The sequence below is a fragment of the Eupeodes corollae genome, chromosome 3 (genome assembly GCF_945859685.1).
Source record: "Eupeodes corollae chromosome 3, idEupCoro1.1, whole genome shotgun sequence".
Taxonomy (NCBI): Eukaryota; Metazoa; Arthropoda; class Insecta; order Diptera; family Syrphidae; genus Eupeodes; species Eupeodes corollae.
The window spans coordinates 121,600,409-121,617,094 of NC_079149.1; the positions used below are offsets into that span (position 1 = coordinate 121,600,409).

General features: G+C 29.6%; 1 protein-coding gene across 15 annotated transcripts in view; it reads left to right on the plus strand.

Annotated features, from left to right (window-relative positions):
* LOC129951674 (protein turtle) overlaps positions 1-16,686 on the plus strand; it is a 156,637-nt gene that overhangs the window by 80,518 nt on the left and 59,433 nt on the right. For all 15 annotated transcript variants that reach the window (XR_008782214.1, XM_056063938.1, XM_056063939.1 and 12 more), the window contains exons 5-6: positions 7,826-8,108; positions 14,531-14,772. Coding sequence is in view for 14 of the 15 variants with exons in the window: in XM_056063938.1 (XP_055919913.1) it covers positions 7,826-8,108; positions 14,531-14,772 (525 nt within the window). In the remaining variant the exon portion in view is untranslated. The remainder of the gene's footprint in view (positions 1-7,825; positions 8,109-14,530; positions 14,773-16,686) is intronic.

Below are 16,686 nucleotides of genomic sequence, written 5' to 3' on the forward strand. Positions count from 1 at the left end.
ATAGACCATGACCACAAAGTCTCTCTCCCTCTACTAGCATTAGCAATCCAGGATATTGTCGCCGTTGTTACCGTGAGGCGTTTGTCGTTGGCGTCTGTCATCCATCGTATTTCGTCCTTCGTCCTTGATCGCGTTATTCTATATTCGTTTGAGTACTTGTTGTTGCTGTCGTCGTCGTCGTCGTCGTCGTTGTTGTTGTCGTAACACATGCTTTTTGAAATGATTGGATTGGAAAAACCACCAACTAACCATCAAAAGGATATAATAACGATAATAAATTTATCCCCATTTTGATGAAGTGTTCTAATATTTTTGGGACATTTAAACACAAACACACATACAAATGACGCACCAATCCAATTGTACAAATAGCTTCACTTAATCGACAACAACAATAACAAAAAGAGAAACATTTTTCGATATTAAAGTAAATTTTATTTTTGGTTTGGTTTGGTTTGGTTTGTTATTAGTTAAACTACACTCCTTGACTATGGGGACTCATAAAGCAATTCCCAAACAACCAGGATAATAATGTGTCCCTTTCCATGGATCATTGTTGTTGTTGTTGTTGCGTGTGTATATCCCATAACTATAGTGACTATCGTGTATATGCCGTTATTATCGAAATAATAATTTATTAATGCATTTGTGTACGATGTGTGGTAAAATTGCTTATTATATTGTGTATTGACTTATGAATAGAAAAGCTTAAGTGTAATGAAGGGATTCAATGCGATTGCGATATCGCTATATATATACATAATGATAATGTTTGATGTACATATGTATATGCGACACGCTCACAAAATTCATTTTGATGTATGTTACTGTATAACAGTGTAGTTTAATTAAAGATTTTCAGCAAGAGATTACCGCTTAACTATAACAATGAGTGTATAATTAGGCTTTGAAATAAGGACTATATGTCCTGTCTATATAATAATTATAAAGGAAGAAGTGTTGAATGCATTTATCTAGAATAAATAAATTAATGCTCTTTATAATGAATAGCATAGGCCTTGATTTAAAATAGCTCAATTATTGGCTGTATGAATGAAATAACCTTTAATGAAAATTAATTAATTTACCATAAGGAAGACTTATGTATTAAAATTCTAAGTCAAAGGTCGAAGAAAATAGAAAATACATTTGTCTTGTACACTAGGGCGTAGACCTACTTTTTTATATTGAATAATTATTATTCATTTAATTGACTAGAAGTTATTGGAATTAGTAATTTTAATCGGTCCAATTTTTCACATTGAAAAATTCGACATTTTTTGATGTTTTAAAGCCTTAAAAATCGAAGTAATTTTTTTTAAGGGTGACTGTATGCGAACACTCGTACGTTAGAAAAGTAAAATGACTGCTCGTTTCAAATATTTCATGAATATTTTATAAACAGTAAATTATATTGCCTTTATAATAATTGTATGGTATAAAAAACAATACCATACATACAATTATTACAAAAATTCAATCGACAGTTTTCTTTCCAAAAATAAAAACCTACAATATATTTAACTAGAAATTATTTTAAGATTGGTTTTTGACTCAAATATGTCAAGAGCGGAGAAAGGTTTTGATATTGGAGATATTGCCTCAGAAAAGTTAAACAGTATGCAGCATTACGGTTTTGATATGGGGTTAAATTTTTGTTTCTTAATAAAAAAATTGATAAATATGAAAATATTTAAAATGCTATTGAAATGCGAAAAATAAAGTTAATTTATAATTAAATTCAGTTAGCAGTTGTTTTATACAAAAAATTTACCAAAAATACTTCAAAAAATTAATTTTCGTCCAGAATATCTTAAGATCGAACAACGGTACAGACTTCAATATTATTAAACTTTTAAAATGTCAAATTAAAATAAAAGAACTTCAAAAATTCTTCAAAATTAGCATAGTTACAAAAAATCTTCAGGTATAAGTTCTTAAAAAGACTCATGGAAAGTTGTCAGTTTCTTTTCACATTCCAGACTCCTTTTTTGGTATATTTGGTTTAAGGAGAAAACCAGGGAAACTCTTTTTTTTTAATAATTATGAATATTATTTTGATGACCTAATACAGGTGCAATCATAGCTTACAAAGTAAATTTTAAGTTCAAGTACATAGCAATCATTCCATTCTAATATCCATGAACCAATGAAAATGAAATCCAGAAAATTGACCATAAAATGATTGACATTTTAAAGAAGCCAATTTCGTCGTAAATCTTTTGTTTTTTGGACTTTTTATACTTTCTGAGATTTATAGACTTTGAAATTATTTACAATCTAAACATCACTTCATTTGATCCTTCTTTTTCGAGAACATACAAATTTTACAAAAATTGATTCTAGGATTGAACCTTTTGACATAAAATTACTTAATCCAATATTTGTAGCAAAATTATGTTTCCTTTTTTTTGTGACTTAAGCCTTATCTTTACGACCAAGAACATAATATTAGCCATTTTCGTAAAAGAAAAAACATAGAACCGCCTTTAAGCTTTCCAAAGCCAATTTTCATTTTCTTAAATAAACACCACCAACAAAAAAAAGGATTGTATTTCTTTTCTTTTGGATTATGATGACAAAAGTGATAAAAACCTGATCATGCACACAAATCAATTTGTGAAACATAAAACAAAATAAAGAAAAAAAAAAAACAGAAACAAAAATAAAAATAAAAACACATAAAAAAAAGTTAATCTATTAAATATTTATGACTTTATTTATTATCAATCATTTGGTTTATATTATTTTTGTTTTTATAATAAAATAAAACAAAATAAAATATGTGTAGAATTTTGCATTTTATTATCTAATTTAAGGCTTGGAAGAGAATATGTCATCGTGTATCGTAAAACATTTTCCAAACTGAAAACTGAGACGAAATTAAATTGTATCTTCAAATACATAAACATATCTGTAGATACAAAATGAATTTTCGTTTTTTCTTTCCTTCATTCTTCGTAATAATAGGATGAATTTTTATTAAGCTTTTCAAGCAATAAATAAACATCTTGTAATGAATAAATACAAAAAAAAAATACAAAAGTTTATAGTTTATTTTGTTTGGTTATCGTTGTTCAATATGGGAAATGTGAAAATGTTTATAAATAAAAGAAAAGTGAAAGGAAAAATGATGTTTTATTTATTAATTCATCTAGAGCAATATTTCAAATTGAAATATGTAATAAAATAAGAAAGTGTTTTAATTAAATAAAAAAATAGGTAGTTTTTAATTTTAAACTTTATTTATTGGTAGTAAATTGACATTTATGTGTTATTGATGCATTTTTTTACTTAAAAGGAATTTTTTAGAAAATATTGAAAGTCAACAAATGTAAGCTATCTAAATGAGTTTAGGTTTGAATTTTAAAATTTTAAAGACCAAATGAAATAGGAAAGAAATCCTAAAATATATAACTACAACAAAATTATATTCAAGGCATTTCTGTAAGCCGCAGTAATACCGTGGCTTGATGGTTAGTGAGTAGGACTGTGATGCTAGATGTCTTGGGTTAATTCCCTGTCGGTGACACCTACGGTTTTTTTTACGGGTACTGCCTCTTGCAAGGAATTGAAAAATCCTTCAAGTCATGAAAGGTACTTTATCAAATTAGCCGTTTGGATTTGGCATAAAGCTGTAGGTCCCGTCCATCCTTAGTACAACTCGAACATGAGAGTGGACTGTTGTGCACGTAATTAATTTATTTTATTTATTTCTGTTTGTCTTCTTATCAAAACATCTACTCAAATAATTGTTGGGGCAGCATTGGTCTAAAAGAGTAAGAAGAATTAAACGTTCGTCTGTACATCCGTACGTTCGCAACTTTTTTTTCATCGCCCACAGCTTAAGAAACAGTAAAGACATCAACTTCAAATAAGTTTTGTTCTACAGATAATATTGCAGAAAGGGCTCGCATGGTTGGTTTTTTTACTACAGCAGTTTAACAAAAATGTGAAAATTTTGGTTAACCCTACATATCTCACGAAACAAAAACGCTAGGAAATTGAATGATTATTTTATAATATATATGTATACCAAACAAGAATATGTTTTGAAAAAAAAATCTAGTTAACATTAAACTGCAAAAAAAATGGGTCCATTTGAAAATTTTACGAATAAAAAATGATTTGATCTCCAGAACAATTTTGTGCAACGAAATATAACGTTTTAACATCTAGTAAAATTTTCCTAAAAATCGAATTGACTGTTTTTTTTGTTTAAAAAATAAAAACATTACTCAAAGTTCGTAAAAATTGATTTTCGACTCAAATATCTTTTCAAAAATTAAAAATATTGGTTTCAGACTTATTTTATCTCACATAAAATATTATTTTCGACATTCAGTGAATTTTTTAATAAAAAAATCCAACAGTCCGTTTTTCATAATAGAATCCAAACTACAAAAATCATTACGAAGATTTGGTAAAAATGGTGTTCGGCTCTCGATATCACGTGAACAATATAAGTTATTGACTTCAAATTAATTTCATTCATCCAATTTGTATTTTTTTATATAAGAAATAAATTTTTTTAAGAAATGTTACTTAAATTGGTAAAAATTGATTGATTAATTAAAATTAGATTTTGAAATTAAACTATTTCATTATATTCGAAATATTGTTGGTAATTTTAAAGTTTCTTAGAATAATTCAATTGACAACTTTTTTAACAAAACACAAAAACCTTCAAACCTTTTAAGCAAAACAAATCGACAGACAGGATAGGAAGTTATTAGTGTGGTTCGCATTCCAGCATCTTTTTTATTATATCATTGTACGGTAACATTCACTATTCACTACGGAAGTTATGTTTGTTCACGTAATTATTCAACCAGAACTGAGGTTTGTCGCTGAACTCAATTTCCAAAACTCAAGTAGATCTTTCAAAAATGTTGCAAGAGCTTATTTACCAAAAATCGGCATTTTGGTACATCTTTTGGCTCCAATTTTAACACCAGCTGGATTTTGAAAGTCTTCAAACCTAAATCCATAAGCAAAACTTTCCACGTGGTGAAGAAACGTTGGCCCAATATACGGTCATCACCAACTCTGGCTCACTGTCTTCTGGGTTCATTGCACCATTTCATCCAAATATATGGTAAATCTACCCACTCTCATTTACATTTTCTTGGAGTTATATGTCAACAAATTTCCTAAACAGTTTTCAAATAATTTTCTCTGTTTGCAATATAATGGTATAGTTGGCCAATAACTCAATATATGGAAAAATTTAGTGAATCCAATATTGTAAAACCAAAAGTTTGTACAAAATATTCGAGATGTACAGATTATTATTTACAGATTTGTATGTTTGAAAAAACCAAAACGTTAATACACAAAATCTTTATAAAAGACTGAATTTTGAAGTTTCGATAATATAGACATTATGCGATTTTTTTTCGATTATCAAAAACAGGTCTTAAAATATTTGGAATCTTAAATTTTCGAGAATCGATCGATAGATTAAATTGTATTGAACAAAAAAAAATACCTAAAACTTTTTCAATGAAACTTTCGAGTGTTTTACTTCCACACACAAAGTAAAAGTTATTCTTTCACTAAAACCAAACTCTAGAAGATAGTTAAGTACAAATTCAATGAATTTCCATTTTGTTTAGCTCTTCTAATTATTTTCCCAATTACACCTACACGCTTTTGAAAAAATTCAAAACCATACCCTATAAGCACTTCCCACTTAATATATTTACATCAGCTAAACAAAACAAAAAATATCTCCTAAATAACTAATATCAAAGAGTTTTGCATTTCAAATTTTGTTACAAAATATTTCAAAAAGGCAATTTTATTTTCAATTTTTATAGATGTACATTGTACATATGTATATTAGGTGGATATTCAAAATAAAAAAAATCCTTAATTTAGCTATACATTAATTACGTATGCAAAGTTTTTGAATTTTTGAAGCGATCTCAATCAGAATCCTTTGTTGTAGTTTAACCTACACAATATTTCTACCATTTTTTTTTCTTGTATAAAATATTTTCATAATTGGACTATATAAATAACTTTGAAAATGATTTTGCGTGGCTTCGTTATATTTTGTTCTGTTTTTATTTTTTGCTAAGCCCTTCATTTTCATATAAAGCACGTTTTCTGGTTGATTTATGAATATATTAAAAAATAAAAAAAAAAAAACAATGAAACAAAAAAACATATCGTCAATAGCTAGGTTGGTTGTATGTATATGGGGAAAATATTTTTCAATAAGAGTTTTTCAAAATAAAAAACACAAAAATCAATTCTGAAACACATCTATCCATCATAAAAGAAAAAAAAAGCTTAAACACATGCGTTTCCAGCGTTTTGAAATAATACAAAAATTAAAACTTCAACCGGACACTATCAACCAAAAAACCACATACAAAAAACTTTCGTACACAAACACACACGTCATGAATGTTTGTTGTACAGAGTGTCTCTAAAGTAACTTAAAAATGTCTATCAAAGTTAAATCCAGGAAACGTATTGACTCATTAAATCCTGAATTTTTTGGAACTATTCGATCAACTTATTAGATCAGAGTGCCCAGTATTTCCATCCTGCTAAAACTACTCTTCAGGACAATTAGCAATCGCCGGTCATTGCCTGTCATTATTTATGGTTATAGTAATATCTTAGTCTTCTTTGAGGCTCTGTAATTCATTTTAGTAAATATCCCAAGATATTTTAATAAATACCTCAAGAAGGAAGTTAGAAACAGAAGAGTTATGGATTTTTTCTCAAATAAGAAAAAAATGTTTGACCCACCCTGTATGTAGTTTAAAATATGCAATACATTTTGTATGCAGCACAGGCCATTATATCACCCCTCTACATATAAATATATATAGAACACGTGGACAGAAAATAAAATAACATGATTACCTATAAATTGTATAGATAGTCCGTACGCAGGATAAATATATCCCTACGAGTAAAAAAAAAACAACAAAATATTATTATCCATGTTGGGTATAACGTTACATATTATATCCGCCTGTAATTTTAATTTTATTATTTTGTATATAAATAATTATATGGGCAACACAAAAATCAGTGTTGAACTAATTAAATTACACGACATTGTGGTTGAGCCTTGGAATGCCCTCTCTCGCGTGCAAATATACACACCCTATATCTTTACATCCTTCCTACCAACATACTATCATATCTATCTATCCTTGCAGTGTAGGCAGGAATATTATTGCAAAAAAAAGGATAAAACACAATTTTTGTTGTTTAATTTTGACACAATCTCCTCCTTATAGTACATAAAATATTGCATCCCAAATAAAACGCATGGCACTATAAAATTTAAAATGTATGTTTGTATATTTGTGTATATATGTAAGTACCGCCAGCATGTATGAAATGCTTTTTTTATTTATACAAAATATATATATATACATTTATGTTTGGAAAAAAGCTTTTGGCTAGCATTTGAGATATAATAATTTAATAAAACAATTAATACTTAAATCAGCATTCGCATTAAATGTGCATACATTATCATATATATTTAAAAAATTAAAAAATAAATAAATAAAATTATATCTATATTTATTTATATGTGTATAAATATTGCTTTTATATTAATACAAAAAAATATATAAATATATATCTTTTAATTTTTTGTATATTATTATTATTATTTTTATTTTTTGTTTTTTTTTTTTACTGGAATTTTAAGGAATTTTAAGGAATTTTTTGAATACAAAAACATATAAAAAATATATTTTTTTAATGGAATTACTGAAATTGATTTGAAACTATTATTAAATTTTCTTTTATTCCAAAACAAATGAAAAAAAAAATCATAATATAGGGATCTGATTTGCCCATATACATTTGGTACGAAAGTTATCCAGAACACATCGAAGAAGGTTATAAAGGACGTGTGTCTCGTGTGTCACAGGACTCACCGTTCGGTTCGGCATCACTTAATTTGACCAATATCAAGGAAGCGGATCAGGGATGGTACGAGTGTAAAGTTGTATTTTTAAATCGTGATCCAAAACAACATAAGAACGGTACATGGTTCCATTTAGATGTACATGCACCGCCACGTTTTAGTGTTACACCAGAAGATATTATATACGTTAATTTAGGTAAGTTATATTTTATTTGTAAATGTAAATTTTAATTTGATTAAATGTAAAGTCCTTGTAGTAATTTTTTGTCAATTTTTAGTAAGGAACTGAAAATATGCATACATTTGTTTGAAGTTGTAAATTAACAACAATGCGTTTAATCATTTTTGGAAATTTCTGTCAAAAATCTTAAAAATATGTAGAACAAGCATTAACTAAACCACAATTTTTAAAAGTATATTATGTTTATTTCCAACTAATTGATCGTATGATATTTATAATTAAATTGATTCAAATACAAGTACGGTCAAAATTCCGATTTCTTTCAAACATTTTGTATGATAATAATTTTGTTTTATTGAATTTGGATGCTCAAAATGATAAGTATTTTCTAATATTTTTTACAAAAATCTGGTCTCATTAACGCAGAAAGATCATAGATTTTGTTTAAAAAAGAATTATTTAAATTAAACAAAAGTTTGATCATAAAATAACAGCTTCGAAGCAACATTATTTTGAAAATTTATTTTATTTAAGTCGAAATAGACTTTTTACTTGTATATGTTTGTCCTTTTGTGTTTTTAATCCAAAATTTCAAAGCATCAGAATTTCGAACAAGCGTAACTTAGAAATGTTTATAGTCCTTCTGACTATTACTAAAAAAAGCTGAATTTTGAACAAACAAAATATTAAGCGTATCCAAGAAATGCAACATTTTGAACAAAAATGTATTTAAGTACAATATTTTGGTTAATCAGAATTATAGTTAATATATTATTTTTAGAATTTAAAATTTATTATATAGATCGAAAGATCTACTTGTGACAAGCTGTCACAAGTCTGTCTTTCGAAAAAATTTATCAAAGTCCTGAAAGAAATGTATACAGGGACGCAAGAAGCAGAATGGGATGGTACAGCTTACTCTCAGTGGTTCGATACAGTCTATTAAATCTTAACAAAATTATTTTTGCTTAAACTTTCATTGTATTTTCTCTTATTATGGAAAGCCATTTTTGCAAAAATTCATTCAACTAAAATTTAAAAAATATGCATAAAAATGTGAACTAACGGAACGTTTAAAAAATTGACTTTTTCAAAAAAAAAAAATTTAACCAAATCATATCCCTCTTCTTCAGATGTGGAACTGCAACGACAAAATATGATAAGCTCAATAAATTAAGCCCTAAGCAGCATTGTACAATGGGGAATAAAAAACTGCGTGGAATTTAATGGTTCGAAAACCGAATGCTATCTTGTTTCGTTAAAGCGAGATATACCCCACTTGCCATTATCCATGGATGACACTCACATCGAGGAGACTGAACATCTCTTCTCAATATTCTCGGTATGTGTACCACCAACGAACTCTTGTGGAACGATCACGTACGCGATGTCGCCAAAAATTCGGCAAGATGTTTTGGTTTTCTAAGGCGATGCAAGAAGTTTGTCTCCCCTCTAAAATGGCTATTATCTACAAGACTTATGTACGTTCAAAACTTGAGTATTACTCCCATCTTTGGGATGGTGTTCCTGCAACTTTCTTGAGCCTTTTGGACAGTATTGAACGTAGGGCATTTAGATTAATTGGTGATAACACCATCATCGGATCATTTACGTCGTTTGAACATCTTCGTAATGTTTCTTGTCTTACCTTTTTTACCGTTATTTTAACTATTTATGTCAGAGAAATAGCTAGTTATATTTCTCCCCTTAAACAGTACAACTGTAATATTCGCGCTTTTAGGAATGCTCATCAGTTTTCCCTCGAGCCCAACTTCGGTCGTACTGTCAAGTACTATGCGAATGTGGAATTCCTTACCACACTCGGTCTTTCCCATCCATTGTAATATTCAGGAATGTACACCTACGCTTTCTTTCAACCCCTCTCTCCACAGTGTCTACATAATAAGGGTAGTAGTATCCCCTTGAGTGTGCGCTTTTTATAAAAAAAAAAATTATTTTAATCTGTCTGGAAACGTTACTTAAAAGCTAAAAGAATATTAAGTGTTTTACTTCAATGCGAATAAATTAGTACATTTTTAAAATATGTTTCTATTTCTTCCATTGAACGACCCTAAACAGGCTATAGAACAATGTATTGCATTTTGAGAACTTCTATACCGTGCCTAGTTGTGACAGTTCCAATTTTTTCGTTCGATGTTTGCTTGTCTTGAACTTTGTGTCAACCTTGGAAAATATGCCGATACAGTCGAGTTAAAAATCTTCATATTCAAAAAAATGTATTTCTTTACAATAAACATTTAATTAGTTATTATATAGTTTCAAAACTATTTTTTTCTCTCACCTAGTTATTATTAACTTTGATAATTGCTTTGCCATTATACGATTTTTCATGTAAAGTACCTAAGCAAAACAAAAGCGATAGAGCATGCAGCATCATCTGCTTTTTGCGACAGTGCGTTGATGTAGTTACGCTTGTCACGGCACACACTGCGGTGAACCTCTCTCTTTTTCCTGTGGCACGAGAACTCCAGCTCATTTATTTCTTCCCCTTGTGCAAAATTTATTCGAGCCCTTAACTGTTTGCGTTCGTTGATCCTTGCCCAATATTCTTTTGATAGCCAAGTGTTGTTGCTTCCTTCTTCCCGACCGACTATTCTGTCAGCAGCTGAATTCAGCATTCCAATGGTGTTCGACGTCATCATGTACTGTACTGCTGATTGATTTAATTTCGTTAGACAGATGGTCCTAAAATTTTTGCCGGGTTGTGGGATCCTTTAGTCTGGCGATGTTTGGGGGCTCATGATATTTCGTTGGATCTTCGAACTGTAGCTATACGTAATCTTAGGGTAGCTATCATTGCCTTAGTTGTTACTGCCAACTAAGGCAATGAGTTCTCCCATTACCAAACTAATATCTCCGCGGGGATATTTGTTTGTAAGCGGATCCTAGTTGATTGTTAAAGTATTCTTTTTCTTCATCAGATGCGTGCTCCCACAAAATAAGGCTTCTGATTACCGTTTTTGTAAGGAGTGACTCCAGCATCTCGAGCGTTTTCTGGATCATGACCAGAGCGTTACGTGTCAGTGACTTGTATTTGCCCGATCCCAACCATCGCACTTCGCTTAACCCTGAGATATCTATCTTGTACCGCATTCATTCTCTCTCTAATTGAAGGAATCTGACATTATGCGGACTTTCACTTCCTGCGTCCAGAAGCGTCCTCACATTCCAGAAACCAATCTTTGTCCTGCTACAATAGCTAAAAGTCGTCAACGAGTTCTTATTAATTAGTCGAGGCGTAATTCCGGTATTCATAGCTGGATGGAGTTCAGTTATGAAGAGTGCTGATCTCCGTAACCTATCCTGAAGAGCCAGGAAACTTCGCCCTTGCAATTTTAGCTAACTTTTGTATATATTGACACACTAATCATTGCCTAGGGGCCACCACGAGGAGGTAAGAACTTCAACATGGCAAGAAAGTTGCATTGCTGGTCGACACCTAGTTTAAGGCAAGTTAGCAAAAGGTCCCAATAGGAAACATTTCTAAATAGTTTTGAAATTTTGTTGACTGATCCATTTATTTTCTTTATTAAATATGGCGTCCAACAATTTTCTAACTCAAAACGCATTTATACAACTCAATAAAGTATAATAAATAACTACTATATTTCAAAGCTTTTTTCTCTTCTAAAAAATCCACATTCACATTTCAAATAGAGTACAAATATTTTTCCAGGTATTTAATGCCTGCCATTAACAAAATGTTGCAGCATCTTATGAAACGTCTTGACTTCACATGGTGTGTTTGTAAACCTTTTCTATGATAAATGCAAGGGAGAGTGTTTTTAAGACAAGAAGTCAACATCTTATATTCTATACTAAACATATATTACTTTTTCAAAAGAACCCCACTTCTATAGTCAATTTATTTTGACAGGCAACATAAATTGCCAACTTGGCAAGTATGGGAATAGCAAAGTAGGTATAGTAAAGTAAAGTTAGTTTATTCTTAGTGATACATTTTGACAACATTTCCTATATACTCCTACTTTGCTTAATCTAACATCATGCATATGAAGTGTTTCTTCTCTATATATACTCGAAGCGATGTCAAGTTTTGAGAAATTATATAACAAGAACAACATAATCTCAGTTCAGTCATGAATTATTACTTTCAAAATAAGGTCCTGAGACTATATTCATCACAAAGTATGTATGTTCATTCTAGATGTCTGTGCTTAAACAAAACTTCACACGGTTAGAGTTTTCATAAATAGGAAATCCTGTCAAATATTATTGCAACTTCTTGTCATATACAAAATTGAGAAAATGTTCATATCATCAAAACAAAGACAGATAGTCTAGGGACTCAACACTCTACCGTATGTAGGTAAGGTGCATATGTATGTAAGTTATATAAATGTATACTCATCGTCATCACTTTCTGTTCTGAGAAATCTCCAAAGTGGTATAGCATATAAAATAATGACGTACGTGAGAAGAACATATAATCCACATGGCTTCTTACCAAAATAAAAACAAAACAAATCCATTCTAAGTTTAATGACAAATGTCAGCTTTGAACAGCTCCACTACTGTTAAGTGTCAGCATATCCTTTTTGTAAATAAACTCATTCTCTATGAACCAAAAACGAAAAATGGAAAAACGAAAAAACGGAAAGATATATATGTAGAAACAAGAAAACATCATCATCTTCTCCTCGCATACTTCCTTCTGGAATAGAATAGAGCACGAAATGAGTTAAATAAATAACACTTTAGATTCAAAGCTGCTTCCTTTTTTTTTCTTCTTGTCTGCTCTGAAGCATTTTCTAAACCAGGATAACACACCCAAAGATACACCGGAAGAAGGATGTAGAGGAGACACACAGAAAGTGGGTGATAGAGCACCTCCATTTTATATAAGAGTTAAGAGAGGAGACAAGTCAAAGTATTCTTAAGGACATTAGTGATGTTCCTGTTATAGTTGGATGGACGTTTCAATGCGTGCTATATTTCTGTTTTGACATCCTTCCGTTTTTTTTTTTGTTTTTGTCATCTTACCTTCTTTAGTTTGGTTGTTTTTTTTTTGTGTGCTGTCAGATTTTATTTAAAGGATAAAAGATAAAATAAAGGAAGCTTTTGATGAGCGAAACAATCTAAGAAACCCATCTTAGAAAATTTGTGCTCTATCCTTGTGATGCTTATAGTTTATCATCTATGTAGATAGTGTACCTGAGAATATCCTTTTGGGGGTGAACAAAAGGAATATGTGCATAATCGGGTGCTTGCGCAAACTGACACCGATCGTTCGTTCGTTCATTCATTCCTTCTTTGGAAACATAAAAGCAAGACAAAAATTGGAAAAAAACTAAAACTAAAGGATACATCCTAAGAAAAACCAGGATAAACAACCTAGAAGAAAAGAAACATCGTAGGGAAATTACTTTCAAGTAGATAACAGCAAGATGTAATCTCAGGAAGGAAGTGTCATTTCATGCTGCTGTTCTCCAGCATGATGCTTTATAATTATTATACTCCTTCCCAATACACCCGAACCCGACCTAACCCACATGCCCATCAAAGCATCCTGGATTAATACACAGAAAGTGGATGTGGATGTGGGTGATATCTTCTTGCTCCTTGCTAGACTATCAATTGCTCTGCTAAGAGTCCAACCAAACCAAACCAGCCATCATCATATCGCAAGGATATAGTCTTATAGTCTATCTCTCTTGTTTGCATTCCTGCTGTGCATTTTTTTATTTTGCTTATCAGCATTTACACTATGATGGTGGCTTAATCATTATCCTAGAAAGGATTCAACACTATATGACTATAGTCGCCGCGCGATGTACACGCAGACATCTTCAGTGGTGTTTTTTGTGCTTATTGTTGTTGTAACATTTTTCTTTTGTTAAGGTTAGCGCAAAGAGTGTTGGTTTTCTGTCTTGTCTTGTTTTGTTCTTTTTATTCTTTGCAAGGAACCCTGGTATAATAATGTTATTTCAGGAGGTTAAAGAAGTCACAACATGGAGGCTGTCTTCCTTTTTTTATTTCTCTCTTTGTGGTTATTTTTAGGAAAAAACATGCATATTTTGTTGTCAAATAAGACAAGTGAAACCGCACAAGGACTTTAAGATCTAAAGCAATATCTAGAAAGGACGACAGCGTCAAGGAATTATTTATACACATAATTCTATTGTTTGTTCTACATTAATAGTTACAAAAAATTACTATAAATGTTCTATTAGACTTCAATTGTATTATTTTATGGATGTTGAAAAGTGAAAAAGGCTCAATTACAATTACAATTTTGTAATTTGGGATATGAGGATTTTGTATAAGTTTAAGTTCAGGTGGTTAGAAAATTTAAAACTCTTTTCTACCAAATTTTTAAAATTGAAAATAAATAAAAAAATAACGGAACATTTATCAATAAATAATAAAAAAAAAATTAATTTGTATTTTTACAGGGGATTCAATTATTCTTAATTGCCAAGCCGATGGCACACCAACACCCGAAATTCTATGGTACAAAGATGCTAATCCCGTTGATCCATCCTCTACTGTTGGCATCTTTAATGATGGTACCGAGTTACGGATCTCCACCATCAGACACGAGGACATCGGAGAGTACACCTGCATTGCACGCAATGGTGAGGGACAAGTCTCCCATACGGCCCGTGTTATAATAGCGGGCGGCGCTGTAATCATGGTAAAAAGAAAAAGATGACAAAACAAATTCAAAAAAAAAAAAACAAGAAAAAAAATTAAATAAAACACAAAATTTATTTAATATTATTTTCTAAATTTTCAAAAAAAAATATTTTTTTTTGTTTATGACACTTTTTGTTTGTAAATTTCTTTATAATTTTATAGTTTCATTAGATATTTTCTTTTAAATGTCATATAGTTTCAATTTATTTTGTTTTGTTGTTTTAAACAATTTTTTTAATTTCCATTTCAATTATTTTCGAGCTTGGTTCAATGTCATTTAACTTTAACAATAATTTTATAAAAATTGGATTTGTTTTTACTTTCTGTTCCCTAATTTTCCACACTATAGTTAACAAAATATGATTATTGTTGAATTGGCAAAATGAAATACTTAAATCGACTTAATTGAGATTACAAAAACAAAGTAAATTTTGAAAATCAATTGATTAAAAAAAAATAGAAAATAAATAATTAATAGCCAAAATGAAATATTTTCGGTAGTTCTTGTGTTGTTGTCGCCCCCTATTGAATGATTCGTGTTAATTATCCCCAAAAACCCCCTTTCATTTACCTTTTTAACATTTTATAAAATATTTAATCAAATTCATTAGATTTAATGCATTTTTGCATTTTTTCAGAGCATTAATTTTTGCAAAAAAAAAAACTATAATAAATTTAACAAATGTATTTATTATCCCATTTTATTTCATAAAATTTCAAAAAATCAACAAAAAGAAAAATACTTAATTGGAAAAATTTAAGGCAGAAAACGAAAAAATTAACCTACTTTTTTCAATTAAGTATTTTTCAATCACACGCATATTTCATTTGCTTTAATTTCTAAGGAGAAAAAATAAAAACAAAAGCAATATTATTTAAAATAAAATATATCGACAGTATTCATATTTTCGTTAAAAACAATAATTTTGAAAAATATCATCATCATTTTATGTTGCTAATAATGATGCGAAGACTTGAGTTGAGCGGTCAACGTTTTTATGGTGTTTAAGGGCGATTGTATTTTAATATGTGCGACATTTAAGTATCTTAGAAACATTAATGTTTCAACTTTTTCTTCGAAAAATAATAATTAAATTGGTTTGTAATTAACCAGCAATTTCGGTCTTATCTTCAAATACATATGTGTTTTGAAAGAATTGTAATACAAAACTATGTTTTGATAAAAAAAGCTAAACTATGAGAATGCTAACAAATAAAACTTGTTTCTTTTATAAGATGACATGTTTTTATAAAAAAAATAGGTTACAAACAAAGTATTACAAAATTTTTAAATTATGGCAATATAATCTAAGCTATCAAACTTGACTTAAAACGAGTAGCTTGAAGAACAATATGAAGGTCTTATTTTCAAAAAAAACCAATTTGTATTCTAATCGACTACTTAAAGCCAGAAACTAAGTATAAATAATTTGACGGTTTAAAATAATGTGCCCAGTTTAGAAAAATCCAATTGCCATTTTTAAAACTAAGTATAAATATAATATTTCTAGAGTTTTTTCCACAAAAATTATAGTAACTTTAATTAAATGTTCTTAAAAGTCAATGGTACATTACGCGACGCAATTAATAACTAATATTTATTTGGATGGCTTTTCGAGTGAAAAATTTCAATAAATAGCTTAAAGATTAAATTACTAGGTTAATGTCTCTAACTTTTGTGTTATTATTCTGTTTAAAAATCGTAATGGATAAGTCACCACAAAATTAAAAAAATCATTAAAAATTATTGAATATTGACAATAATTAGGAAGCCGCAAAAAATAAACACTGCAGAATTACTTAAAACTATTGTTGGCATTATTTTTTAAGCAACTGAACAAGATTTCGAGTTCTTTTTTCACGAACCCTAAGCTCGAAAAATTGAAATGGATTTTGGCTTCCTTTCAAAAGG